The following is an 11,147-nucleotide window of genomic DNA, read 5'->3' on the forward strand; positions in this document are numbered from 1 at the left end:
ATCTGTCATTTTCTAAGAAAAAATTAAAAATTATATACTTTTTAACCATAAATGCTCATCTTGCACTGCTCTGGAATGTGCCACGCATTACGTAATCATGTTGGAAAGGTCACGCGTGACGTAGGCGGAAGTACCGATCCATGTGCAAAGACTAAGTCAAACGGCCTTCACAAAAAAACTTAAAACAACGATGCTGGATGATTTTTGAAGTTGGAGGAGAAAATGAGATGGAGTTTTTCGCCCTACCGCAGTACTTCCGCCTACGTCACGCGTGACCTTTCCAACATGATTACGTAATGCGTGGAGCATCACAGAGCAGTGCAAGACGAGCATTTGTGGTTAAAAAGTATCTCATTTTTGTTTTTTTTAGAAAATGTTCGATGGTTTCTCTAGATAAGACTCTTATTCCTCGTCTGGGATCATGTAGAGCTCTTTGAAGCTGCACTGAAACTGACATTTGGACCTTCAACCCGTTGAACCCCAGTGAAGTCCACTATATGGAGAAAAATCCTGGAATGTTTTCCTCAAAAACCTTAATTTCTTTTCCACTGAAGAAAGAAAGACATGAACATCTTGGATGACATGGAGGAGAGTAAATTATCAGGAAATTTCATTCTGAAGTGAACTAATCCTGCAATAAGCAGTGATAAAGAAAGAAATTTAGTACTGAGAGGTGGCTTTATGTGCGCAAAATCTGCAGGAATGAGTACAATTATGTGCAATTCCATGCTGAAATTCAAGCTCTGTAACACTAACAATATTCATCCGGAGCAAATGAAACAAGGTGGGTTTGTGTGTCGACTCGCTGTCAGAGAGATGAGAGAATAAGAAAGAGCAGCAGCTATCTGCAGAAAATGAGTATTGAAAGCATTTCAGATACTTCAGTATTGATGTATATCGAAAAAATCATTATTTTTGAGAACACTACATTGCACTTTGTTTATTAACTCAGATGCCTTTCTAAAAGACTACAATTTACTAGACTAGAATTCAACCACTGCTGAAATCCACCCGCATTTGGCGGGTTGGCGGGGGTTAATGTACAGCCCTGAGTACTAGTACTAGTGATGAGGGACTAAACAAACAGAGGGCAGGAGTGCAGAGAATCTCCTCTGCTCGGTTCTTCTGGTGCACTAGAACACTCCCCACTGATCAATCAGATTACATAAGAACACTGCAGAGAGAGAGAGAGAGAGAGAGAGGGGGTCTACAGTAGTAGAATCACAAATGAAGAGAAAATATGAGATTGAGACTTAAAACATATTGAATGCCATGATGTTATATAACAAAATATTTCTAAGAAAAAAAAACACATACACAAACATATGGTAGCATAAATATGAAGCAGCACAACTGTTTTCAACATTAATAATCAGAAATGTTTCTTGAGCAGCAAATCAGCATATTACAATGTTTTCTGAAGAATCATGTGACACTGAAGACTGGAGTAATGATGCTGAAAATTCAGCTTTGATCACAGGAATAAATTACACTTTACTATATATTCACATAGAAAACAGATATTTTAAATTGTAATAATATTTCATATTTTTACTGTATTTTTGATCAAATAAATGCAGCCTTGGTGAGCAGAAACACTAACAAATCTTAATTATTCCAAACTTTTGTCAGAGTGTGGAATGCTCTGCAGCTGATTGGTCAACACAGACGTCTCCATCTGCATACTAAGAGCTGATTAAACTGCCACCGATCTCGAGTGATGGAGCGTTTTACAAACGAGGCCACTAACGGTGTGACCGCTCATCATTATGTCTGAGCCGCGTGAATGATGATGGACAGAGTGTTTAACAAACAGCGCCGCGGGAAAGACAAACGGCAAACGGGCGCTCGTTAATAACCACCGGAGTCATTTTCATCAATACGTCCCACATCCACGTCCATCTGAACTACACGGATCTCATGACTTCACGACGTGGAAACGGTCATCAGATAAATTACAGAGCAGAAGACATTCACAAACATTATAAAATGATCATTTATTCTTTAATACTATAATTAAAAAGCTGGAAGATCATCACATCACATGCCACTCCAACAGCAGCTGTTCAGTGCCTGTTTTCAACTTCCTGTCCGAAAAGGTCAGCGCGAGTGGCACTCTGAATATCAGCACATATCATCGGGTCATTCACAGTGGAAAGGTCACAGTCAAAGGACTGTTCACTTCAAAGATAAACACACACACAGACAGAGCACTAGTGTAAACACACACACACACACACACACACAGTCCAGGTGAATAACAGTCTATACAGAAGATAAAATGATTTCTGTGACTGAAGAACATATAAAATTGTTTGAAACAATGAGAATTATTACAAACCAGATTATCATGCATTAAAATCTATATGTTACGCTGTGGAAGAAGGATCTACCTGCTGATACAGGAGCCAAAATAAACCTGTCACTCACATGAGCTCCACCAATAGCAAACCACAACCAGCCAATCAATTCCCCACAGACAAAATCAAGCCCCGCCCTACATTTGTTCTTGTTTGAGAAGCGTTTCTTTCGGATATACGGCACAATAGGGAAGAAAAGACCAGCGCAACTTCCCTATTCTATGCCATTGTTTAGTATAGATGTTGTGAGTAGTGTATCATCCGGGTATTTAAATGCACTTCAACTACCCATATGATGCAGTTAATTAACCGAATAAATGAAGTAAATGCTGGACGCTTCATGAACTCAGTGGTTGCAGCTTTAATCGCGTATCGGAAGGGCAGAGTTATCAGACTATGATGCTGCAGGACAAAATAACCTTATAAAACTCACACACTAGATGGAAGAGTACATAGTGCATAGTGTATAAAACGTCATTTGTGACACAACTTGGATATTTGATACATATTTGCTAAAAAAAGAAAAAACAACTGTCAAAACTGATGAAAAACTGCTGTTTTGTTCAGAATAAATGTAACACTTCAGATCCTCACTACAATGTATCACTTCAGATTTACTACACTATAAATGTAACAGATCCTAACTACAATGTAACACTTCAGATTTACTACACTACAAATGTAACAGATCCTCACTACAATGTAACACTTCAGATTTACTGCACTACAAATGTAACAGATCCTCACTACAATGTAACACTTCAGATTTACTGCACTACAAATGTAACAGATCCTCACTACAATGTATCACTTCAGATTTACTACACTACAAATGAAACAGATCCTCACTACAATGTAACACTTCAGATCCACTACTCTACAAATAAAACAGATCCTCACTATAATGTAATACTTCAGATTTACTACTACACTACAAATGTAACAGATCCTCGCTACAATGTAACACTTCAGATGCACTACACTACAAATAAAACAGATCCTCACTACAATGTAACACTTCAGATCCACTACTCTACAAATAAAACAGATCCTCACTACAATGTAATACTTCAGATTTACTACTACACTACAAATGTAACAGATCCTCACTACAATGTAACACTTCAGATCTACTACACTACAAATGAAACAGATCCTCACTACAATGTAACACTTCAGATTTACTACACTACAAATGTAACAGATCCTCACTACAATGTAACACTTCAGATCTACTACACTACAAATGTAACAGATCCTCACTACAATGTAACACTTCAGATTTACTACACTACAAATGAAACAGATCCTCACTACAATGTAACACTTCAGATTTACTACACTACAAATGTAACAGATCCTCACTACAATGTAACACTTCAGATTTACTACACTACAAATGTAACAGATCCTCACTACAATGTAACACTTCAGATCTACTACACTACAAATGAAACAGATCCTCACTACAATGTAACACTTCAGATTTACTACACTACAAATGAAACAGATCCTCACTACAATGTAACACTTCAGATTTACTACACTACAAATGTAACAGATCCTCACTACAATGTAACACTTCAGATCTACTACACTACAAATGTAACAGATCCTCACTACAATGTAACACTTCAGATCTACTACACTACAAATGAAACAGATCCTCACTACAATGTAACACTTCAGATCTACTACACTACAAATGTAACAGATCCTCACTACAATGTAACACTTCAGATCTACTACACTACAAATGAAACAGATCCTCACTACAATGTAACACTTCAGATTTACTACACTACAAATGTAACAGATCCTCATTACACCTGCTTGAGAATTCGAACCAACAGATTAACTAGTTATTACAATGACGCACTAACTCCTGATCTGAGGAAGAGAAACACACACGCTACGGTCCAGCTGTTTAACAGAGGCACATTATCCAGCACTAACGGTCCACTAGTTAACACTAAACTCCTGACTGCACACACTTACATCTGATGCTTCATGTGTGTGATCACTTGTGCTGGAAGAGACAGAGAATGATGGGAAATGAACCAAGTATACAGTCAAACTCATTAAAACTTCATCATGATCAATATCAATCAGCTTCTGTCATGATTCTTTAATTGACACCTGTCACTCAGAAAATCACACTGATGATCTTTTGTAAGTGTTTTTTATTTTTGATGATTGTGACGATTTATTTCAAATAAAATATTTAATCTTTTCAGTGTTTTTTTTTTGTATTTTAATTTATTTTATTAATTTGAAAAAAAATATGTAATTTTTAGTGTTTTAATATGATTTTTAATTTTAAATGTTTATTTTATTTTATTTATTTAAAAAAAATATTACATTTTTAATAAGTGTTTTATTTCAATTTGTATTTATTATTTATTTTATATATTTTATTTGTAATAATGTATTTATATTAATATCATTTACTTTAAATAAAATATATATGTAAGTATTATTTTGGTTGTTTTCTAATTATTTATTTATTTATTTTAATTTGTTATTTTTATGATTTAATGAATTATTAGCTTTTCATCCACTGATAAACCACAGTTTGGGAAACACACACACACACACATACACACACACACTCTCTCTCTTTCTCTCACACTCACTCTCTCACAACAGCACTACATCACAGTGACACCTAAGTGAGAAACTCTTCCTTTCTCTCTCTGTGTCTCGCTCTCTTAATTACACAGTAAATCAGACAAACGTGCAGTGACTCTATTAAACACACACACACAGGTCTCACAGCTCGAGACATCATCACTAGGACGAGACCCTCCACTCATCAGTGTTCACTACATAGACACCTTCCGGACCTCGTTCACAGGGTTTAATGTTCTGTCGTCTCACTGCTGCTCTGAATCTCAGTCATGTGATCACCTGCACTGACCCTACAGCTCAATAATGATGTCATGACGTCACAGGTGACCAAAATCACAAGCATCAGCACTAACCAGCAGATTCATCATGTGATCCCTGCAGAGCGACCCTGAATTATCATCATATTCATTCATTCACATGGAACTTCAGATAAGTTATTACGGTATTACCGTGGTATGTGTTAGTGATGTGAATTACAGATGCTTTCTGACCAACAACACTGGCCAGAGGAATCTGCATATGCTAAATAGATGGGTAGATTTACATATATGCTAATTAGATTGCTCTTATAGTGGTAGATTTACATATACGCTATTTTGATTTCACTTACTCTGGTCAATTTACATAATCAAAGGAAGTGCTTCAAAAATCAGACAATCATTAAACAAGCAAAAATGAGTTCTGTATCACTTAAGAATTCATTATAGAGTTCACTATAGAACGCACTAGCAGCTCCCTGATAGAAACACTCATTACCAAAAGTCATTTTTTATCACAGTAACGATACATATCACGATATAGTAATCCGGTCAGTAAATCTGCTTTGAAGTGTCACGACTGACTTGACATGAAAAACAATATTGAAATGCATCCAAAGATGCTGCTGGCTGCTATTGGCTGAAGCCGCTGGGCAAGCGTCCAATCAGAGCGGCTCAACTCCACGTGGCCGCAGCCGGTGAGGTCGTCTGTCCGTGACACGTCTGTTTGTTTTCAGGTCACACAGAAACTCTGAGCTCGACGGGAGAAGAGAGAGAGACAGACAGCTCCGCACTCCTCTGCTCATTTATCTTCCCTCTCGATTACGTAACGGGAGAATCTTATCAAATATTAATGTTGTGTGGAGAGAGAGACAGGAGAGAGAAACGAGGCAGTTTGATGCTCTTGCTGCTGTTACAAAATCTCTTTCCCAGGTTACACTGCAAGACTCCAGTCTGTAAGATTACATCACAGCAGACAGAGACATCTCATGCAAACATGTGCCTCAAAAAACACAGAGAGAAAACTATATACTGCTGAAAGAAAATGTTTTAGGACCATTTGGAAATTCTGTATTGTAACATTAAACACATGATCCTCATTAATACAGTCAATCTGAACGTGTTACGTTTGAGTTAAAGGGATAGTTCACCCAAAAATGAAAATTATCCCATGATTTACTCACCCTCAAGCCATCCTAGGTGACTATCTTCTTTCAGACGAACACAATCTGAGTTATATTAAAAAATATCCTGGCTCTTCCAAGCTTTATAATGGGAGTGAATGGGGGACGAGATTTTGAAGCCCAAAAAAAGTGCATCCATCGATCATAAAAGTAATTCAGGGGGTTAATAAAGGACTCCTGAAGCGAAGCGATGAGTTTTTTAAGAAAAATATCCATATTTATATAACTTTATAAACTATAATCACGGGCTTCCAGTAACAGCTGTACGCAAGTCTAGTTCCGGTGACCTCTGACCTGATCCATGACGTAATGATGTAAAAGTCTAAAACGAGAATTTTTAAAGAGAAATGTCGGAGGTTGTCGATATAAGTGAAAAGGAGATTGAGTTTGTTGCCCAGCCCTATTTTCGGCTAAGTTTACGCTATTCCTACATACGTCATTCGTCGGGTCAGAGGTCACTTTTCCACTGGAACTCGACTCACGTACAGCCGTTACCGGAAGTCAGTGATTGTAGTTTATAAAGTTATAAATATGGATATTTTTTCTTACAAAAACACATCACTTCAGAAGGCCTTTATTAACCCCCTGGAGTCGTATGGATTACTTTTATGATGGATGGATGCACTTTTTTGGGATTCCAAATCTCGGCCCCCATTCACTGCCATTATAAAGCTTGGAAGAGCCCGGATATTTTTTTTTAATATAACTCCAATTGTGTTTTTCAGAAAGTTTGTCATATACACCTAGGATGGTTTGAGAGTGAGTAAATTATGGGATAATTTTCATTTTTGGGTGAACTATCCCTTTAATTTTTGCATCAAAGCAAATATTTATGAACTGTTTAACAAATAATTCATGCAGAAATGTGATTGATTTTTTAATTTAAAAAATGCAATACACAACAAAAACTACAATATATGTCTACAGATAAATAGATAGATAGATAGATGGAAAATACATAAAGATAAAATTACATATATATATATATATATACACACACAAACACACTATCATTAAAAAGTTGTTTTTAAGAAATTAATACTTTTATTAATCAAGGACGCATTAAATTGATCAAAAGTGACAGTAAAGACATTTATAATATAACAGAAGATTCCATTTCAAATAAATGTTGTTCTTTTGAACTTTCTATTCATCAAAGAATCCTGAAAAATAAAATGTGTCACAGTTTCCACAAAAATATAAAGCTGTTTTCAACATTGATAATAATCATAAATGTTTCTTGAGCAGCAAATCATCATATTGGAATGATTTCTGAAGGATCATGTGACACTGAAGACTGGAGTAATGATGCTGAAAATTCAGCTTTGATCACTGGAATAAATTACTGTTTACTATATATTCACTTAGAAAACAGCTGATTTACATTACAATACTATTTCACTATTTTTACTGTATTTTTGATCAAATAAATGCAGCTTTGGAGAGCAGAAGAGATTAAAACAATGTTTAAAAACATTGAAAAATCTTACCAACCCCAAAGTTTTGAATGGTAGTGTATGTATGTATGTATATATATATATATATTTAATATGTCACAATGCAAAAAAAACTTAATGATACTAAACCAGGTTTCATTTCTTTGTTCATTAATTCTTTCTTTTGATTTTGAGATATTGAGGTGAATATGAGCCAGACAGGCTTCCTGAGATTCGCTTCTCCTCAGATGCAGTTACTGATGCACCTTCATCATCATCATCATCATCATCGTCATCTGCACCACATGCCGTTACAGCGGTCCGAGTGCGTGGAGCCCCCGTGTGACCTGCGCTGCATTGAGCTGTTGAAGGCGGTGGAGGAATCAATGCCATTTTCAACATGTAATGCTCGGTAATGATTTTCTGCTGGTGTGTTTACTGAAGGCGATGAACACACTTCTGTCTGTCTCTGTGGGGCTGGAACAACAACTAACAGATCGAATCTGGCCACAGAACTGATGCAAGAGGTTCTAGACGAACAGAACCAAAGTCTGACGCTGCACAACATCTGCACTGACGACACTCAGGAATGCAAAGAAGCCACAGGCGATATTATTATTGATGCATTCATATCAAACCAACACAATAATTGTCAAAAAGATGTTTTCAATGACAGATTCCTAAACTTCACACTGGTTATACATCCTGAAATAATGTGACACACAAGCACCTGCTCAGCATCTACAATCAATACAATCCGCATCCAATCAATCATTCACTCAGTGTTATTGTGCATCTAATGTCCTGTATTTGCTGTATCATCTGAGCTTCGGTGTGACTGTTAATGCAGCACATTTCCCACACTGATCAATAAAGATCTATTGATACGCACTGTACTGAATTAATCCATCATCGTTTGAATAATCTGCAGTATTTATGCCGCATGACATCACAGTAAACAGAGTGTGTGTCTGCAGTGGAGCTGAACACTGACTTCATCAGGACTGCAGCTGACATACGCACTGCATAAGCGCTCATAAGGCGCGCGCTGTTTCCTCACACCCACGTTCAACAGATCCGGACGGATGCCGGTGACTCCCGCAGCATCAGCACCACTGCGGCGCGCGCGCGCGCACCCACACACACACTCACATACACACACACGAGCCCAGCGCGTGTACTCACGGTCCGTAAGAACTGGATCTCATCTTCGGCTTCGCCGTCCGTCATGGTTCGGCGCGGGTTCGGAGCCTCTCGCTGGACAGATGAAGCTCTCAGGCGGCGACGGCGGCGGCTCTGATGCGGGTGTAACGGGTGTCTCCTGCCGCGCTCTCATTGGGCGGCTGACATACTCAGAGGGCGGGGTTATGCAGATGAGCGTGCGGCAGCAGCAGGGCGCCCTCTGCTGATCAACACCGGACACCGCACACAAGACCCTGTGAATTCAAAACATTTTGAGGTAGGAATGTCCACTAATAATATTTCCATGAATATTAAACGGTAGAACTGAGTTCATCCCTATGGAAGCTTATTTCTGCCACATAAGGAAAACAAAAAAAAAGCTTCTTAATCTTAATTATGACCCAAGTTATAATTATGACATAAAAAGTCGAAATTATGACATAATTTCGACTTTTTTAATGTCATAATTATCACATAATTAAATTATGACATAAAAATTACGACATACCTAGTCATACTTATGACAAAAGGTCGAAATTATGACACACTAAGACATAATTTGAAATTTTTTAATGTCATAATTATTACAATTAAATTATGACATACCAAGTCATAATTATGACAAAAGGTCGAAATTATGACACACTAAGACATAATTTCGACTTTTTTAATGTCATAATTATTACATAATTAAATTATGACATAAAAATGATGACATAAGTCATAATTATGATAAAAGGTCGAAATTATGACACACAAAGACATAATTTCAACTTTTTGAATGTCATAATTATTACATAATTAAATTATGACATAAAAATGATGACATAAGTCATAATTATGATAAAAGGTCGAAATTATGACACACAAAGACATAATTTCAACTTTTTGAATGTCATAATTATTACATAATTAAATTATGACATAAAAATTATGACATACCAAGTCATAATTATGACAAAAGGTCGAAATTATGACACACTAAGACATAATTTCGACTTTTTTAATGTCATAATTATTACATAATTAAATTATGACATAAAAATGATGACATAAGTCATAATTATGATAAAAGGTCGAAATTATGACACACAAAGACATAATTTCAACTTTTTGAATGTCATAATTATTACATAATTAAATTATGACATAAAAATGATGACATAAGTCATAATTATGATAAAAGGTCGAAATTATGACACACAAAGACATAATTTCAACTTTTTGAATGTCATAATTATTACATAATTAAATTATGACATAAAAATTATGACATACCAAGTCATAATTATGACAAAAGGTCGAAATTATGACACACTAAGACATAATTTCGACTTTTTTAATGTCATAATTATTACATAATTAAATTATGACATAAAAATTATGACATACCAAGTCATAATTATGATAAAAGGTCTGACATATAACAGTCAGTTATGACGTACGAAGGCATAATTACGAACTAAAAAGGCAAAATTATGACATACCAAGTCATAATTATGGCTGATAAGTCATAATTATGAGATTAATAAGTCGCAAAAAACGATTAATAAGCCAACATTTTTGTCACAATTTCGACTTTTTGTCAAGTTTTATATCGAGTAACTCACATTTCAGTCAGAAGTTTGCCGGTCTTGATCACAGCAGATCTACAAGAAAATCTATACAACAATATACAAAAACACAACAACAACAACAACTGTACGCATTTAGAAGAATATTTTTTGAGCGCAAACTACGGTTCTTCAGCTGACAAAGCCAATAATCATAAAAACTGAAGACTAAAATTAATAATTTAAAAATACCACACTTAAACTTCTGAAAAAAAACATTTAGCTGCACGTGACCATTAACCGACATTGGAGAACCGCGAACATGTGAATGTGCTGATAAATTATTGAAATATTAATAAAATCCCAATAAAATATTTTAGGTCAAATAAATTACTGAATTAACACAATTAATGCTTGTATGAAATATAAACTGACACTCACGTTGTCTATTAGTGTCTAGAGCTGTCAAACGATTAACCGCGATAAATCGCTTTCAAAATAAAAGTTTGTTTACATAATACATGTGTATACTGTGTATATTTAT

At 35.8% G+C, this 11,147-nt stretch overlaps 1 protein-coding gene across 9 annotated transcripts in view; it reads right to left on the bottom strand.

The window, feature by feature from the left end:
• Positions 1-9,214, bottom strand: part of LOC127523844 (ryanodine receptor 2) — a 109,266-nt gene extending 100,052 nt beyond the window's left edge. For all 9 annotated transcript variants that reach the window (XM_051914959.1, XM_051914957.1, XM_051914956.1 and 6 more), the window contains exon 1: positions 9,054-9,214. In XM_051914959.1, the coding sequence (XP_051770919.1) occupies positions 9,054-9,098 (45 nt within the window). In that variant the 5' untranslated portion in view covers positions 9,099-9,214. The remainder of the gene's footprint in view (positions 1-9,053) is intronic.
• Positions 9,215-11,147: the final 1,933 nt, after the last annotated feature.

The sequence above is a fragment of the Ctenopharyngodon idella genome, chromosome 12 (assembly GCF_019924925.1).
Source record: "Ctenopharyngodon idella isolate HZGC_01 chromosome 12, HZGC01, whole genome shotgun sequence".
Taxonomy (NCBI): domain Eukaryota; kingdom Metazoa; phylum Chordata; class Actinopteri; order Cypriniformes; family Xenocyprididae; genus Ctenopharyngodon; species Ctenopharyngodon idella.